The sequence below is a fragment of the Cervus canadensis genome, chromosome 1 (genome assembly GCF_019320065.1).
Source record: "Cervus canadensis isolate Bull #8, Minnesota chromosome 1, ASM1932006v1, whole genome shotgun sequence".
Lineage (NCBI taxonomy): Eukaryota > Metazoa > Chordata > Mammalia > Artiodactyla > Cervidae > Cervus > Cervus canadensis.
In genome coordinates this window covers 115825652-115843359 of record NC_057386.1, presented here as the reverse complement: position 1 = coordinate 115843359, position 17708 = coordinate 115825652, and the positions used below count along the sequence as shown (strand labels likewise).

The 17708-nt window shown below is 54.0% G+C and overlaps 1 protein-coding gene and 1 long non-coding RNA gene across 3 annotated transcripts in view; one reads left to right on the top strand and one right to left on the bottom strand.

The window, feature by feature from the left end:
• Positions 1–7309, top strand: part of SSH1 (slingshot protein phosphatase 1) — a 55643-nt gene extending 48334 nt beyond the window's left edge. For both annotated transcript variants that reach the window (XM_043438387.1, XM_043438393.1), the window contains one exon: positions 1228–7309. In XM_043438387.1, coding sequence (XP_043294322.1) covers positions 1228–2430 — 1203 coding nt within the window. In that variant the 3' untranslated portion in view covers positions 2431–7309. The remainder of the gene's footprint in view (positions 1–1227) is intronic.
• Positions 7310–7655: 346 nt separating this feature from the next.
• On the bottom strand, positions 7656–12632 carry LOC122421441. The gene is made up of 3 exons (XR_006263485.1): positions 12450–12632; positions 9853–9950; positions 7656–7941 (listed from the first exon to the last, which is right to left on the bottom strand). It is a non-coding gene; the product is annotated as an uncharacterized LOC122421441 (long non-coding RNA).
• Between the last annotated feature and the right edge of the window lie 5076 nt (positions 12633–17708).

Genomic DNA, 17708 nt, shown 5'->3' with positions numbered 1-17708 from the left:
GGCTGTTCTTCATTTCATCTCACCCCCATACACTTTCCCACACCCCGAATTGTCATTGTTCAGTTGCTCAGTGGTGTCTGACTCTTTGCGACCCCAAGGACTGCAGCACGCCAGGCTTCCCTGTCCTTCACCACCTACTGGAGGTTGCTCAGACTCATGTCTGTTGAGTCAGTGATGCCATCCAACCCCATCTTGTCCTCTGTCGCCCCCTTCTCCTGCCTTCAATCTTTCCCAGCCTCAGGGTCTTTTCCAACGAGTCGGCTCTTCACATCAGGTGGAAACAAATCAAATCCCTGGTCTGCCATTCCCATCACAAATGCTTCCATATACATCGGGACCACAGTATCACTGCCACCTTGGGAAAATTGATAGCAATCCCCCAGCACCATCTTACATAGTCTTAAAGACACCGTTGGTGTTTGAAACCCACCTCCGGCTGGTTCCCTGGTCGAGGCTGTGGGCACCCAAGTTTGGGTCTGTATCAGAGTCGTTCCCAAGCCGTCTGTGCCCTTCGCCACCTCTCTGCGGAGAACAGTCAGGTGATGGTTTCTCGGAGCCGCGCTCTGTTGTGCGAGACATGCAGGGTCCGTCATCAGGTTGCAGACCCCAGACCCTTTCTGAAGGGGAGACCTGGTCACTGTGCCAGAAACGCGATTTCACTCATCCCCACGACGCTCTGAGGGCTTCCCTGGTGGCTCAGTGGTAAAGAATCCACCTGCCAGGGCAGGAGATGTGGGTTTGATCCCTGGTTCAGGAAGATCCCCTGGAGAAGGAAATGGCAACCCACTCCAGTGTGCCTGCCTGGGAAATCTCATGGACAGAGGAGCCTGGTGGGGTCACAAAAGAGTCAAGACATGACTGGGTGAGTCAACAACAACAGCGATTCTCTGAGGGCGAAGTCACCCTGTTTTCCAGGTGAGATCAGGGCGCTGGAAAGGGTCATTTGGTGCAGGTAGCGGAGGCAGGGGGTGAGAAGGGAGGCCCTTGGAGGTCCCACTCCTGGCCATGTAGCCAAAGGATTTGTCCAGGATTGTGGACTCATAGATTCCAGGAAGTTCAGTGTCTCTGACTCGTCTCCAAACCTGCATCCGTGACAGTCAAGCAGTTTCCGGTTCTGAGAGCTCTCTGTCCCGACACCAGCTGAAGGGAGAGCACTGCCCACCTCCCTCCTGTATTTTTCGGTCTTCAGCTTGTACTGCATCCTCACCACATTCTTGTCCCTTTTAGCATGACGCGATCTTCGGGATCCTTAACAAAGTGAAGCCTTCCTACAAATCTTGCGCCGACTGCATGTACCCTGCAGCCGGCGGGAACCCCGAGGCCTTCGGGGAGCGATGCAAGAATCCCGGTGCTCCCGCCATCTGCACCCAGCCCACCTTCCTACCCCACCTCACGTCTTCCCCCGTGGCCAGCAGGTCCCGAGCTTTGGAGAAACTGGCCTCTGGCCCAACCGAGACCGCCTCCTCCCTACCACCAACAGGCTCGAGGAGGCCAGACTCCAGTGGTCCAGGGGCCGGGGCTGCCCCGGAGCCCCCAGCCAGCCTTCCGGAACCTTCCAGAGAGATTAACAAAGCCCTACCAAAGCCCCTCCTCGTGAAGAATTCTCACTGTGATAAGAACCCTCCCGGCTCGGAAGCAGCAAACGAAGACTCGCCACCCAGGAAAGACGCGAAGCCGGCCAAGGGCCTGCGGCCCCTGTTCAGTAAGGAGGCCGAGAAGCCAACGAGCACCAGCTACCTGACGCAGCACCAGGAGTCCATCGCCCAGCTGCGGAAGGCGGGCCTGGTCCGCAAGCACACCAAGGAGCTGGAGAGGCTGAAGGGCGCGCCGGCTGAGCCGGGGGCCCCGCGCCGGGACAGCGCGGCTGCCATCCCTGAGGGGGACCCCGACTCGCCTCTGCCCGGCCAAGCCCCGGGCCCCGAGAGACCTGAGGCCGGCCCCCCTCTGCTAGAGGCAGCCCCGCTGAAGAGCCCCCCGCCCTTCCTCTGCCGCCCCGACCACGCCAGCCACTTCTCCAAAGACTTCCTGAAGACCATCTGCTACACCCCCACCTCATCCTCCATGAGCTCCAACCTGACGCGGAGCTCGAGCAGCGACAGCATCCACAGCGTCCGCGGGAAGCCGGGGCTGGTGAAGCAGCGCACGCAGGAGATTGAGACCCGGCTCCGGCTGGCGGGCCTCACCATCTCGTCCCCGCTCAAGCGCTCCCACTCCCTGGCCAAGCTCGGCAGCCTCAACCTTTCGACTGAGGACCTGTCTAGCGAGGCCGACGTGTCCACCGCGGCCGACTCCCAGGACACCAGGTTGAGCGAGTCTTCCCTCTTGCACGAGCCCCTGGCGGCCACCAGGAGTCCGGCCACAACCTCGAAACCGTCAGGGAAATCTGCCCTGGAAAACTTGAAAAGCCCTTCGTGGCCGGGCAAAAGCTGACCCACCTCTGGCTGCGTTTGGACTTGTGCGATCCCTCCCTTAGCCTCCCTGTGGATTTCTGGTCCACCCCTGCCGTCTGGATGTCCCTTAAGCGATTGGCGTTATCCACACTTTTCCTCCCCTTCTCTTTGCAGAGGGGAGAAAAAGCAACAAAATTGCCGAACATACAGCACAAGAAGAGAGGGGTGAGCATGGGTGTTTGTGGCCTGGGATAACCAGCAGCTGTCGGCCAGTAGACTCTGACCCCAAAGCGAGTGTTTCCAAGAAGACTCATGTTTTAAGAAGAGCGTTTATATGGAGATGCGCATGCATCAAAAACCCCTCCATGCACAACCTGCGAACGAGTAGCCATGGTGTCGGCGTCAGCACCACCGGGGCTCATCTTCGCTCATGCAGGCCCTAGGGGGAAACCCGTGGATGGCACTAGAATTCCTACCTCTGATCCTGCTGTGCGCTTTTTTTATTTTTAAAAAATCCAGTAACAACCAAGGCTTGTTCCAGGGAAAATGCTGTGTCAGAAAAGGTTTTTTTTCTGAAAGAGAACTTTTCTGTCGTTGCTGTCAGGACCCATCCCCCGCCTCCCCCCAAAAGCGTCAAGACTTTTAAAGTTGCCCACGCCAAACACCGCTACTTAAAGCGACAGGAAGGCACAAGACGCTGTCATTGAACCGACTCTGGGGCGCACGGAGGTCCTCTGAGCTTTGACTTCTGGTGCTGGCGTGTTGTCACAGCTAAGTGATGCGGGTCTGGCCAGCCCTGGAGGAGGCAGGGGGCAATGTGTGTGTGTGTGGTCCTCATTGTCGCCCCCATCTGGGGAGAAGGACCCACAAAGTTATCGTTGAGTCTCACCTGCTGCAGAAGCCCACATGGTCCTACGAGGGTTTCGAAGGCGCTCGAGCGTCTGGCGGGGCTGGGGAGGGGTTTGGAGACATGGGTCACCCCACCGGGAGCTCCGGCACTCAGGTTCATTAGGTCACACGTACTCAAGTCTGGGGAGGAAAAGGAGATGTCAGCATGAGAGACACTCAGTCACTCAAGGAACAGCTCGGCAGCAGCTTCTCCGATAAGCAGGACTGGTGGGAAGCTGCTCAGATGTTTACAAGTCGCCCCTCCCTGCGGTGAGAACGCTGCTTCCTGCTTCTCCGCGGCTCTTCCCAGCGGACCGGGAAGGCTTGAGGTCCCGCCCGGCTCTGGGGGTAGCCCCTCTGAGGATCTTGAGTGGAGGGACTCCTCTGATGTCAGGGGCAAGACAGGATGTTAAAACATTTTGGAGAGAGAAAAGAGGTTGGTTAGATTTAATGCAGGGGTCAGCCAACCATGGCTGGGGTGTGTGGCCCCATGAGCTAAGATGGGTTTTAGTTTTTGTTTTTTGTTTTTATCATATTTTCAAGGGGTTAGCCAAAAATTACCAAACAGGCAACAGAGACCATGTAGCCTACAAAACTGAAGATACTTTACAATCAGGCCCTTTATTGAAAACCTTTGCTGAGCCCTGGTTTTACTTGAAAACCCAGGGCTTGCCCCAGGCCCTTGGGGAAGAAAATCCGGGGAGTTAGAAGGCCTCCCTCCTCTTTCGTCACCTCAGGCCAAACCCTGCCCTCCTCCTGACCCAGTCCTTGCCAGCCCATCCCCAATGTCTTTCTCCTGGGGGTGGGGGGGCCCCTACTGGCTGAAACTTTCCCACGGTTGCAGCTTGCCCTCAGGCCCACCAGATTATTTCAGTGAAACTAGACATCCTTCAAGGGCCAGCCAAATTCCAGAAGTGGGTAAATGAGTCTCCATCTTGCGTTGGTCCAAACTGGGCCTCTCGGAGCAACCCACGCAGAGTCTTCAGAAACAAGGCCTGTCCATGTTTTAACTCGTGGGTAGAGCTTTTGCAAAAAACCCTCTCTCTGGAAACTTTTTCTCCCTGACCTTTTTTTTTTTTCTTTTTAAGTATATGTTATTTTACCTTATAGGAATTTGTTGTCCCGCTGCTGTCAATTGGAATCACCTTAGATGATCCACTTATTCCAGAAAACCCAGTTGGGTGTCCCCTTCTCTCTCAGCGAACACCGAGCGTGGTCTCAAAAAAAAAATGTGTCAGGTTCAGTGTTTTGCCAAGTTGCATTTTATGTGGTGGGTCAATTTTTGTGTCAAAAAAATCCTATAGATTTGATGATGACAGGCTTATGTTGGTTTTTATTTTTTTAAAAATCATGCCCGGGTATGATATATTTTTGAAGACCTTCATTTTGAAAGCCATAGTTTTTCTTATCCAGTTAAAGGATATGAGGAGGATTATAAAGATGAGAGGGTCTCTGGCCTTTGGCAGAGTTATCCATTCATTGTCAGAAGTTAGTCTGTTAACATTGAAACTAGGGCCCAGGTCCCCACCATCAGAACAAAGCAAAGCCTTCTTGATGGGTAACATTCTAGCCTGGAGAAGAGGATGAAGGTTCTTCTCCAAGACCCAGATCAGTGGCGTAGAAACCTATGGTGGATTGCTGTTTTAAATGTTATAAGACCAGAGCGTTCTACAAGGTTTGGGGGCATCTCGACAAAGACAGATGCATTAATAGTCTCTGAAAAGAAAGTTTTCACCATAAGCTATGCCTCTTCTTTACCAATGCTTTGTCTACGCTTAGCGGATGGGGGAAATTCCGAATATGGGCGGCAGAGGTTTATGCTGTGAAAGTCATGGATTTTGGTGACCAGCTGTCTTCATGGAATGCCTTTGTTGAACTAGGCAAAAGCGAAGGTTTCTGAATCAGCTTGGTAGCCCATAAATTCAGCTGCGTTTCCTCTTCCCCCTCCACCACCCCCCACTTTCCTGCTCATTCAAATGGCATGCCAGCAGGAGACCCAGCTTGTCTAGGTCTACCTCTTGCACTGACACATGGGGTCTTCTCAGTTGAGTTTTGTTGAGTCGAAGCCGGGAGCTGGTCACAGAGAGAGAGGAGAAACCGTGCTGCCCTCTGGTCGGCACATGGCCTTGCCGATGTCCGTCTTTGTCCCGTGGCAGCGTGCGTCACCGCATGAACGCCTTGAGAACAGGGCTCTGGCCCGTGGTCTCCCCTCCTCCCTGGTCTCAGTGCAGGTGCTCGTGCCAGCCTCCAGGCTGCTAAACAGCTCTCTGCTGGGTGGGAGCGCCCGTTCCATCGGGCAGGAAACTGCTCTGTCCAGCCCCCTTCTGCTGTACCCATCCCACCCTCTCCAGCTAAGAAAGCATTCCAGCCCTTTCTAAGCCTTTTCCCTCCTGGATGAGCCCAGAGGATGGATACCTAGGATGGAGCCAGAACGGCCGTAGTTAACATCAGGACAACCCTGCATGTCAGCCCTGCACTCAGGCCCCATCCCAGGGGCCTCTGCTCCCTAGTGAGAGGAAGTGCTGGCATCGCGTTGAGGTCATGTGCAGAATCTCACCCAAGGTGTCTGAAGATCAGCATGCTGTCTGTCGCCCAGAAATGCTGCTCTGGCTTCCCAGCCAACAGGGCTTCCCTGGACCCACGCGGGCAGCGAGGGAACCCCTTCCCTTCCAGCAGGGAGATTTAGGACATCCGTGAGCATGATGCAGGTTTGCATGTTCTTGTCCTACCCCCAGCATCTTGGCCAGACGAAGGTACTTACAGATCCTTGTGTTCAGCTATTTGGTCTTTTTATCATCTGCTCTGGAGAAAGAAATGGCAACCTACTCCAGTATTCTTGCCTGGAAAATCCCATGGCCGGGGGAACGTGGTAGGCTACAGTCCATGGGGTCGCAAAGAGTTGGACACGACTGAGTGACTTCACTTTCTTTCTGCAGATGAATACCTGTGTGTGTGAGATCGTTCTGCATAGATACATATATTTGTGTCTATACATCTGTCACTTGAACGAGAGTATCAAGTGCGTTCCCCTTCCCCATCATCCACACACATGCCTCATCACCCAAGCTGTGGAGCGGGTCACCTTGAATGGTCTGGAGCAACACCGTGCAGTGGATCTGGACATGACCACCTCATTTTTTTGTCCTGTAGTAGACCCCCGCGACACTTGCGGGACCCTTTAGAGCCAGACCCCCGTCCTCCACTGTTCTCTGTCAGCCGCGCCGTGCAGGGAGATGGCCACTCCCTCCCTCCTCCTCGACACTGTAATCATTGTTTTACAATCGAGTGCCTTAATAATAGTTTACAAATACTGTGTATTTATGGGCAGCCGTTCCGCTTTCGCCTTCTGTGATTGGATACTTTGCCTTGTCCGCGGTGGTTGGCACTGGGGCTGGAGTTTGCCTGCCCCATAGTTGGGCTGATCTGCTGGGCGGCCTCCCGCGCCTGCCCACAGCCAGGCCAGGGGCATCGCTAGAAGCGGTGCTGGCTGGCGGTCCCTATGGGCGAGGCAGGCGCTGTTTCAGCCGAGGGCCCGTAGTAAGCAAAGACAAGACAGGATTGGTAGGCCGACCAGCTCGGGCACCCTCTGGACCACAGCCCTGCCCCTCCCCTATACCCTCCCCACATCACAGCTGTTCTGTTCAGTAGACTTTTTATTACCACCTTGACCCCCCCCCCCCCATTTTCCTCTTTTTTGGTGTCCTGAGCTCTTTGCAACAACATGCAGGTACAGAGCGCCCTCCCCAGTCAGGAGCTCCCCTCCCCCCAAGACAGCCTGCCCTTTGGTTTTCAGAAGCTGCCAGTGGGTGCCAGTGTGTTGCATTATGATATCAATGATTTTTTTTATTATATATTGTTTTTCTTCTTGGTTTTTTTATATTATATATTTAAAAGGCAGTATCTTTTGTACTGTGAATTTGCAGTAGAAGATGCATAATGCACTTTTTTTTTTTTTTTTTACTTCTGTTGGTGTGTACTGTATATAGTCTGTGTGCTTCTTGTGAGGAAAATAAACTTTTTCTTTATAAATGCTCGATGACCTCTGAACTTGTGCAAAAAAAAAAAAAAATAAAGTAGCAGCCCCTCCAGCCCTGGCCAGTGAGACCAGAGAAAGAACCAGGGGGAGAAAGGTCAGCTGCTGCAGGAATTATCTTTTTCCTTCCTGTTCTTGCCAGCAAGAAAGAGCAGGCCCACTTTTGGTATACAAGGTGGTCACTTGTATATCAAAAAACCTGTCCTGCCTGCCCCCACCTTGGGTGGGACTTGAACCTAAGGGGTGTGCTGGAGAAATTCACCACCTTAACTGCTCACACAGAAGAGGGAGTGGGGAGGGGATGCTTATTGTGGCTAATGGCCAAGATGGGAACCCCAGGGGACCCCAGTTACCAGACACAGCAAAGGCTTACGCTGAGCTCAGGTCACAGTCCACTGCAGATCAGAGCTTTTGGTGGCTGTCCTCCCATGGTGTCTGAGCCAAGCCAGGCCGCTTCCAACAGAAAACCCTGCCTTCCTGGAGTTCCGTGCATCCAGCAGGGCAAATGCAGCTCACATTTCCTCTTCGCTGCCTTTGGATGCCGTACCTGACGGTCCCATGGGCGAGTCGCATGGGTGAGTGTCAACCCTCCACCACTAGTGCCTTGACAGGACCACGAAATTCCAGAGCCTGTGGGTCCAGAAACAGTACACACTCCATTTAGTTCATCTGGACTTCCTCCGCCTCTCACCTGTAGATGGGTAGATAAACCAGGATGCAAGTTTTTCACCTAATAAGAAGTATAACCGTCAATGGGAACTTCACTGGCAAGCCAGTGGTTAAGAATCCACCATTCAATGCAGGGGACACTGGTTGGATCCCTAGTCGGGTAACTAAAGTCCTACATGCCATCAGCAAAAAAAGATAACAGAGATGTTGTAAAACACTCTCATTTGCTGATTAGCACATGGAGTCCTTCCAGGAAAATCCACTCTTGAGGCCAAATCATGCTTGCTGTGCTCAGCCGCTCAGGTGTCTGACTCTGCGACCCCGTGGACTGTAGCCTGCAAGACTCTTGTCCCTGCGATTCTCCAGGCAAGAATCCTCTCCTCTGGGGCATCTTCCTGACCTAGGGATTGTACTCACCTCTCCTGCATTGGCAGGCAGATTCATCACCACTGAGCCACCTGGGAAGCCCAAATTATGGCTAGGAATTGCTAATTCAGTAGAAAATTAAAGCAGAAGGTGGGCGGGGGGGGGGGGCGGTGACTCTGCTGACTGGTCCCATCAAGCTGTAATGTAGCCCTTTCTATATACAAGGTTTTTGGAACTGAACCACTGAGGGTCATGGTTCAGGACACTCCTAGGCAAGGCTGGAGATCCCTGGCACATTCTCTTCAGGCTCCCAAGGTGAATCCGAGCTGGAGGAGGGGGTCCAGCACTCCTTGCGATTCCCGTGGATTCCCTGGGAATTGTGATGGCCATGTCTAGAAAACCATTGAAATAGGAATGCGGTGCAGTTGAGTAGGTTTTCCCTCCGCCAGTTACAATCACATTCCACACATGTTTTCTGCAGACAACACCCACCCTTCCACATGGCCCTTCCAGAATGTGGGTGTTCCCAGATCACCCGATAGTCTCTTCACTCAGGTCCCGGGAGAACCTTCCTGTAACTGACAAGCTGATCTTGTCCTCAGAGTAGCAAGCCTGAGGTTGAGTGGGGCCCCAGGTCTTGCCTCCAGGGGCCATGGGCAGGCAGGGGAGCAGCCGCATGCTCGTGGAAGCCCTTCCTGGCTAGACCTCAAGAAACTCCAGGAAGCAGAGCATGGAGGAGTTCCCGGCGTTTCAGAAGGATTCACTGCATGGTAGGGAAGCCCCTTCCAAAGGTGTCTGGCAGCGGTGCACTGGGTCAGCCCTGCCCAGGACAGGCCATCCCCCCACCCCTACGCCCTCACATGAGGGAGCAGAACTATATTCCTAAGACTTCCGCATACCCAGCACTTTAATGAGCCCTGTGGAACCCTCCAAAGGCCCTTTGATGTTACCCTCAGTTTTCAGTTGAAGAATCAGGCCAGCAGGGTGTAAGTCATTTGGCCAAAGTAACCTCTAAAGGGGGTGAAGCCAGGAGGTACTACTGCTCCTTCTCCACCTGAAAGCCTCCCAGAGCTGTCCCCCCACCGCAGAAGTAGAAAGCAGCAAGCTTGAAGCAGCATCTGATCTCCCTGTAGGCACCAGCAGGAAAACATCGAGTCAGAAATGAAGCCTCCAGCCCCGGGAAATCTGACCCACTTCAAAGGCTACCTTGGCGGGCGGTACAAGGTGTGTTTCCCGCCCCCAGATCGAATTCACTGTATTTGACCTTTAGAGGGAAGCTGCTCACACACCCTGAAGTATTCTGGCAAAGGGTCTGGTGTCAGCCCCAAATTCCTCTTTGTTGTTTTTAACTGTTTTCTGCAAGTGTCAGCAGAAGCCCTAGCACACAAAAGGATGCTTGGGAATCGGATGCTAAGAGACAGACTCTCCCACAGGCTGCTGGAGGTGCGGAGCTCCCTCTGGTTTTGAAATTGGATCTCACGACGGGTGAAGGACAGTGCTACCGACCTCGTGGGGCCAATAATTTGAGAATTAACTGATAATGTATGCAAACCTCTTCTCTGCTGGCACACCACTTGCTGAGTCAGCGGCTGTTACTGTTGGTACTGGCGGGAGGGGAGAAGGAAGTCACCTGCACCCAGCATCTGGGTGCACGTGTTTCATGTCTGTTACTGAGATGATCCTCACGGTAGAGATGACTGTTTTACAAATGAAGAGGTGAAAACTCCAGAGAGGTTAGGTCACCTGGATTAGGGCCACACAGCCAGGAAGGGACAGAAGCTCAGGGTGCCTGACTCCAAATTCATACACTTTCTACCTCACCATCTTCTCTCCAAAAGAGACAGCCCTTTGTGGGCTTTGTACATAGTACGTGCATGCTCAATTGCTTCAGTTGTGTCCGACTCTTTGCAATCCCATGGGCAGACTCTTTGCAACTGTAGCCTGCCAGGCTTCTCTGTCCGTGGGGATTCTCCAGGCAAGAATACTGGAGCGGGTTGCCATGCCCTTCGCCAGGGCATCTTCCCAACCCAGGGACCGAACCCGCATCTCCTGCGTTGTTGGTGGATTCTTTACTGCTGAGCCACCGGGGAAGCCCAGTGCATAGCAAGCACTCAGTCAGTTTCAAATGAGCATAAATGATTGAGATATGCTGTGAAAAGGAGTGCCAAGTGTCATTCACCATGGCTGGAAAAGCTTGGGGCACCCACGACTGTCTAAACCACATTCTTGCAAGACTGGAACGGGAATTGACCACCTCGGGGCCCCAGCACACTGGGCTTGGCTCATTGGACTGGGCCCCTCCACCTCTGCTCCCCGTCTACACTAGGTGTTTGCCATGCAAGAATCAACAAATCCTGAGTTGTTACAGAGTCCAGAAGAATCTGAAAGGTCATCCAGACCAGACTCCTTTGTAACATCCATCCATTCAGTCATTCTCCCCCATTCATGTGCTCCTTCCTGCCTGAGGCAGAGAGGAGCCTCTGTTTCACCCCTGGGGTTCCTGACAGAAAGCCCCCCTGTGAAAGGCAGGAAGGAAATACACAACCTGCCAATGGCAGTGGGGCTAGATGGTTAGGAGTCCAGGTCGATGTTTTCCTCTCCCTTTATCAATTCCAGAATCTCTCCAATAGGGTTGTTGTTACTTTCATACTTAAAAAGGAAAATGTAAAGATTTCATAAAACAGTGGGCTTTCCTGGTGGCTCAGCTGGTAAAGAATCCACCTGCAATGCAGGAGACCCCGGTCCAATTCCTGGGTCAGGAAGATCCCCTGGAGAAGGAATAGGCTACCCTCTCTAGTATTCATGGGCTTCCTTGGTGGCTCAGATGGTAAAGAATCTGCCTACAGTGTGGGAGACCTGGGTTTGATTCCTGGGTTGGGAAGATCCCCTGGAGGAGGGCATGGCAACCCACTCTAGTATTCTTGCCTGGAGAATCCCCAAGGACAGAGGAACTTTGGCATTGAGCTAAGATTTGTCCTCTAATCTCCCAGGCTTCTGGTTCTAGGGAATTCAGCATAGCATTTGGGCGGGGTAGGTGGTCCTTTCTCCCCTCTGACGGGGTAACATGGGCCGCCTGGAGCAGAGATCACACTCAGGTCACTGCAGCTCGGAGGGGCCAGGCTGGGGCTCACTCTCCCGGTCTCTATGCTTCTCCAAGCCACTTGTGCCCGCCCTCCGAGCCCTTGGGGCCTGGCTTCCTGGGCAGCTGCATGGAACCCTGCACTTAAAATGGCCCCGCAACTGGTCTGATGCTCTGCCGTCGCCGTCTTTAATTCTTTAACGAGGGCCAGGCCTTTTCATTTCCCACTGGGCCCCGCAGAGGACGTGGCCGATCCTGGCAGCGTCACCACACTTAATCAAGGGCTTTGGAGCAAGACAGCCCGAGGTCTTGCCCCCTAATTCACCCACTCTGTGACCCAGAGCACTGGCTTTCACCTCTCCGTGCCCCCTTTTCCTCATTTGAAGAACAGGGATGACCTCATAGCGCTGCCACAAAGATGTGCGCCGTGTGGTCAGCACACAGCAGAGACCTGTGGACGTAGATATTATTTGCTAGACGAAGTACTGACCACATGTCCTGGCACAAAGCCCTCCCTCCGTGAGGAGCCGCTGTACTCGTGGGAAAGACAGCGACGGCCGCCCGCAGACCAGCCCTGTTGACGGCAGCTCCTCTTCCCACGCTGTTTGCTTAGCATCCTCTGATGGGCAGAGGGAAGACGCCGCGAGCTCCCAGAGGAGGGCCTCGGCTGGGCAGTGCACACGTGTGTCTTCCTCCTCCTCCCCGCTCCCCTCCCCACCACTGACCCCATGGAGGATGCCTTCTCTGCCTCCCTCCCAACACAAACACTATTTGTCCCCAACCTGGACCCAAGCGGTTCTTCTTTGCAACAGGCCTTTGGGGAGGGGAACAGTGTGGGCGGCAGCGTGGGCTTGTCCCTGCTGCAATCCAGAGGTACATCCTGTTCTGGCGTTGCCATGGCACAGACAAACATCTGCCACAACAGACGGCTGGGGCTGGCGGCTGGCAGCGAGGCTGCGGATGGGTGAGGGCCGGGACGTCCCCCCCACCCCCACCCCGACACACATTGCATGCACAGACTCACATCCACGTGCAGACACACGCACGCATGCAAGTTGGCTTTCCAAGACAGGCAGACTGCCCATAGAGAAGGGTTCCCAATTCTCTCCCTGGAGAGCAGCCCTGGCAGGGACTGGGTTGTCCCGAATTCTCATCCTGGTTCAGCCCACAGCCAGCCTCCTGGGTCCCGGTCTGCCCCCGAAAAGGAATTCACTTTCCTGGCTGTTGCTGCTTTTCCTGATTCGAAAGTAAAACCCGGTCGGTTGTAACACAGTCACATGATGTAGCCGACTGACAAGAGCTGCCCTCGTGGTGTAGGAGCACGTACCTCTCATTAAACAGACACAGGCAGGGACTTCCCTGGTGGTCCAGTGGCTAAGGCTGTGCACTCCCAATGCAGGGGGCCCGGGTGCGATCCCTGGTCAGGGAACTGGATCCCACATGCCACAAGGAAGGGTTTGCATGCTGAAACTAGAAGATCCTGCAGGTAGCAACGCAGATCCTGCGTGCCACAACTAAGACCTGGCACAGCCAAATAAATAAAATAGAAATACTTAAAAAAAAAAAATACCCCGGGCAGAAAGTCCATGGAGCAGCACCTGACCCATAGTACACACTGTCTGTTAAATAAAACAATTTGTCAGCATGATCTGATTCCATCTTGCCGTGCAGGTGTCAGAACACATTTTCTAGAGGGGGAGACTGAGGCCTAGAGGTGCCCAGTGGGATCTGAACCCAAGTTATGCCAACCCTAGTGCGCCAAGCCCAGATGCCTCCAGCCTCTCAAACCCCAACCCTTTCCTGCTTCCTGAACACCTTGCAGGGTCCCTTCCATCCCTCTGATCACAGGCCCCAGCCCTGACCTCATTTCTGCTGGAGGCCTCAGGGGTCCAGCCAAGGTCACAGACCTGGCCCTAGACTCCCTGCAGCCACCCCAGGTCTGAGGCCTTTGGGGATTCATTTCACAGGTTTGCGCTGTGTCCCCACCTTCTCAGGGTGTTGGTACTCACTGCCTCTCCCCAAGGCCTAGACATTGGTGGCATCACACCCCTTTCCTCTGCCCCCTGCCATGGGGGCTCAGTTGAGACCATAATGTTATTAATAACAGTGACATTTCTTGAGCCATATTGGACAAGGTGGACTTTGTTATCACTATTTTTCAGATGAGACTCAGAAGGTAAATGACTTTGGGGCCAGGTGGCCCAACCAGAAGGTAGACAATTCCAGAGTCAACTCCAGGAAGCCATCCCCAGCAGCATCTCCTCCCGCCCCAATTCTAGAAGAAATGGCTGTTCTGTCCCAGCACCCCATGGGCACACTCAAGACCAGGATCCTGGAACTTCCCTGGCCATCCAGTGGCTAAGACATCATGCTCCCAATGCAGGGAGCCCAGTTTGATCTCTGGTCAGGGAATTGGAGGAGGAAATGGCAATCCACTCCAGTATTCTTGCCAGGATAATCCCATGGACAGAGGAACCTGGCACGCTACAGTCCATGGGGTTGCAGAATTGGACACAACTGAGTGACTGAGCACGCACGCAGGAACTAGATCCCACATGCCACCACTAAAGACCCTGCATGCCACAGTGCAGCCAAAATAAATATAAATATTAAAAGAAACCATGAACCCCCTGAGGACAGAGGCTGGCTCAAGTTTATTGTGGTCCACCCTGTCCCTGTCCCTGACAGAGTAGGTGCTCAATAAACATTTGTTGAATGAATAGACAATTAAATGAGTGAATGGTGAAACTGTTCTCTTTTCCCCACTTGGGCCAGGAGAAGTTTGGGAGAATTAGGCCTGAGTTTGATTCATTCCTCTGCCACTTCCTGGCTGTGTGACCTTGACCAGTTACCTAACCTCTCTGACCTTGTTTCCTTCTGGGGGAGAGCCGGAGATGGCCTACCATGACTACACACATTAATAGTAGGTGCTCAGTAAACAGCCCTGTAGAGAGACAATTCAGGCCCAATGTCAAGCTCCAACACAGACTAGCTGTGTGACCTTGGACAAATCACTTTCCTTCTCTGGGCTTCATTTTCCAGATACATTCCTTGGGGGTGATAACAGCACCCGTAGCTCCGTGGTGGTGAGAGGGAAGGGACACAGTGAGCTTCCTAAGTTAGTGATGCTTTGGAGGGCTTGTGTGATGGAGAGTGAGCTCTCTGGGGCAGGGACGGCTCCTAACTCTCCCACCCACCCTCTGGCCCCACTCAGTGCCAGGCACACAGGGGGTCCTCACACGCTCAAAGGAATGGAATCTTGTTTCAGCTCTGTGTGCTGCAGCCCCAGAGAGCCAGCGCCGGCTCCTGAGCACCCTCCCCTCCCAGGCCAGCTCTCCTGTGTTTCATCTCATTTCCGATGAGCTGGAGTCGGAGCACCAGCTCTGCCCCCGCTTCGTGCTGAGCCTGGTGGAGGCAGGGTGGCGGCTGCTCCTCCGGGGTGCACCTCCCGGTGGGCGCTGGGAAGGAGGGCAAGACGAAGCCCCTCCAGAGTCAGCCCTGCTTTCCCAGGGGCCCAAGCTCCTCAGGCAGGAAAGTGTGGGGCTTCAAGCCCAGAACCCCTACTCCTGGCTGTGTGACCGTGGACACGTCACCCACCGCTCTGAGCCTCCCTTCCTGTACAGTGCGGCCGCTGATGACGCTGGCAGCCCCCTGGGGTTGCTGGGAGGCAGGAGAAGTGTGGGGCACACAGTTGGCACTGCATAGATGCACTGGGCACAGCTGTCTCTCTTTTTATAGTACAGCTCTTGTCTTCCACAGATGGAGAAGCTGAGACCCAGAGAGGGCCAGTGTCTCGTCCAAGGTCACAGAGCCTTTATCTTGCTGGTTCCAGCTCTGGCTTTAGCTATTTTCCTGTACAACCCCAAATACCAGCAGGGCTGGGCCTCTGGGTGGACAGACAGGGGGTCTCCTGGGCTGAGTCGATGGGGAGAGGGTGGAGTGGAGGAGAGCATCAACAGGAATAAGAGGGCCTTACTTGTTTTCTCAATAAATCCTGGAAGAGCTACAAAAGCGGTATTATTGTCATCCTCATTTTACAGATGAGGAAACTGAGGCTCAACGAGGTGAAGTTAATTACTTGCTCCAATCACACAGTGATGGGAAGAAGGGTCTTGGCCGCAGCCCCAGATCTGCTTGTTGAATAAAGGAGGAGACAGTGGACAATGAGGACCACTGAGTTATGGGTTGGGGCGTTCGGTCGCCCCCCCCACCCCGAGCCTGGGATGAGAGGTGGGGGTGGTGGACACCATATCGGCAGCATCTAGGGGTGGGGTATTGTTAGTAGCTCCCACAGTATGGAAATGGGGAACCCTGTCATCCTTATCGGCCACTCCTGAGTCAAGAAGCCTCCCAGGGGTGGCAAATGAACTTCGGACGGTCTTCTGCAGCCTCAGGGGCGGGGCGGGGTGGGGCGTTACCTCCTGCGGCCCCGCCCACGGGGTGCGGCCAGTGCAGCACCGCCCAGCCCCAAGCAGACGCCCAGCCCGCCTCCTCCCCCGGACTACTCCGCACCCGGACCCACTGGGTCAGTCGTGTACAGTCTGGAGGAGAGAGCACTTTCATTGCGCCTCCTGGACTCCTGGCGTCCAGGTGCACCGTCTCCAGGCAGCCCACCAGGATACACCAGGAGCCGTCTCGGTCTCCCCACGCGAGGACCCACTAGTTTCAAGGTCCGAAAAGGAGGAAGGCAGAACCCTCCACTCGAAAAGGTGAGCACCTTTGGGGGTGTCCCTTCCCTCCGTCGGACCTGCAGGCTGTTTGGGCAGTTAATCCTCGGGGGCATCTGGGCACCTGCGTTCTCAGTACCGCTACCGATTTGTCAATAACTTCAGGTCCTCTCTGACCCTCAGTTTCCGTTTCTCTGCCACCATAGCTTGGAGCCAGGCTTTCCACCTCTAAAACTCGAAGACGAGACTTCATTTTGTGAAAGGCTCTACCTGTAGGATTATAACAGTGCCTGGTCCTTGCAAACCTCTTTCCCCTTATTGAATTCTCACAGTGACCCTCCCAGAAAGTTTTGTTACCCATTTTATTGATATGAAAACGAGGTTGTGGAGCTTTCCTACTGGTCTACTGGTTAAGACTATGCACTTCCACTGCAGAGGTCATGAGTTTGATCCATGGTGGAGGAACTAGATCCAGCATGCCACTCGGCATGCTCCCCCCCCCCCCAAAAAAAAGAAGGTCATGAGTGGATGGATGTTGTTGATGTTCAGTCACTCAGTCCTGTCCGACTCTTTGCGACCCCATGGACTGCAGCACACCAGGCTTCCCTGTCCTTCACCATCTCCTGGAGTTTGCTCAAACTCTTGTCCATTGAATCGGTGATGCCATCCAACCATCTCATTCTCTGTTGTCCCCTTTTCCTCCTGCCTTCAATCTTTCCCAGCATCAGGGTCTTTTCTAATGAGTCAGTTCTTTGCATTATGTGGCCAAAGTATTGGAGCTTCAGCATCAGTCCTTCCAATGAACATTCAGGGATGATTTCCTTTAGGATTGAGTGGGTGGATGAGAATTGCACAAATGGGGTCCAGAAACCCTCCACCCCTGAGGCCTGACTTCAAAGCCCCATGCTCATCCCACTGAAACACTTCCTCCTCAGATCATCCGCTTGAACCCCACAAGGGCTGGCTTCCCAGAGGAAAGGTCAAGGGGTCCTTGCTCCTGTCTCTGGTCAGCACCCTCAGGTCCCTGAGACCACTTTTCTGCCTTATCCCCGGGGAACATCCTTGGGAGGAGGGACCGCGGATGTGGACATTGTGTCACTGGCCCAGCTTGTCACTGTCACTCACAGCTGCCACACACAGCGGAGGAGGACCCCTCACAGAAGTCTAAGGGAGATCCTCGGTTTGGGAATCAGAGTGAGGTGAAGAAGTGGGGGTTGGGTGGGGAGCTAGAGGTGAAATGTGTTCTGGGCAGAGGGGGATTCTGGTGTAGAGGCCCAGCGATGGGGGCCAGCGCTCTGGCTTCTGCAGACTCTCAGCAGTCAAGATAGCAAGTAGAGGCTAGAGCAGCAGCCTCCAACCTTTTTGGCACCAGGGACCGATTTTGTGGAAGACAGTGTTTCCAAAGACCGGGATGAGGGCATGATTTTGGGATGATTCAAGCGCATTGCCTTTACTGTGCACCTTATTTCTATTATTAATACATCTCTTCCACCTCAGATCATTAGGCATTAGGTCCCCGAGGTTGGGGACCCCTGGGCTAGAGTGAGGAGCCAGGTGCAGACTATGCAGGGCCTTGTACAGCACTGTCCAGGGTCTGGACTTGATCCTGAGGGCGC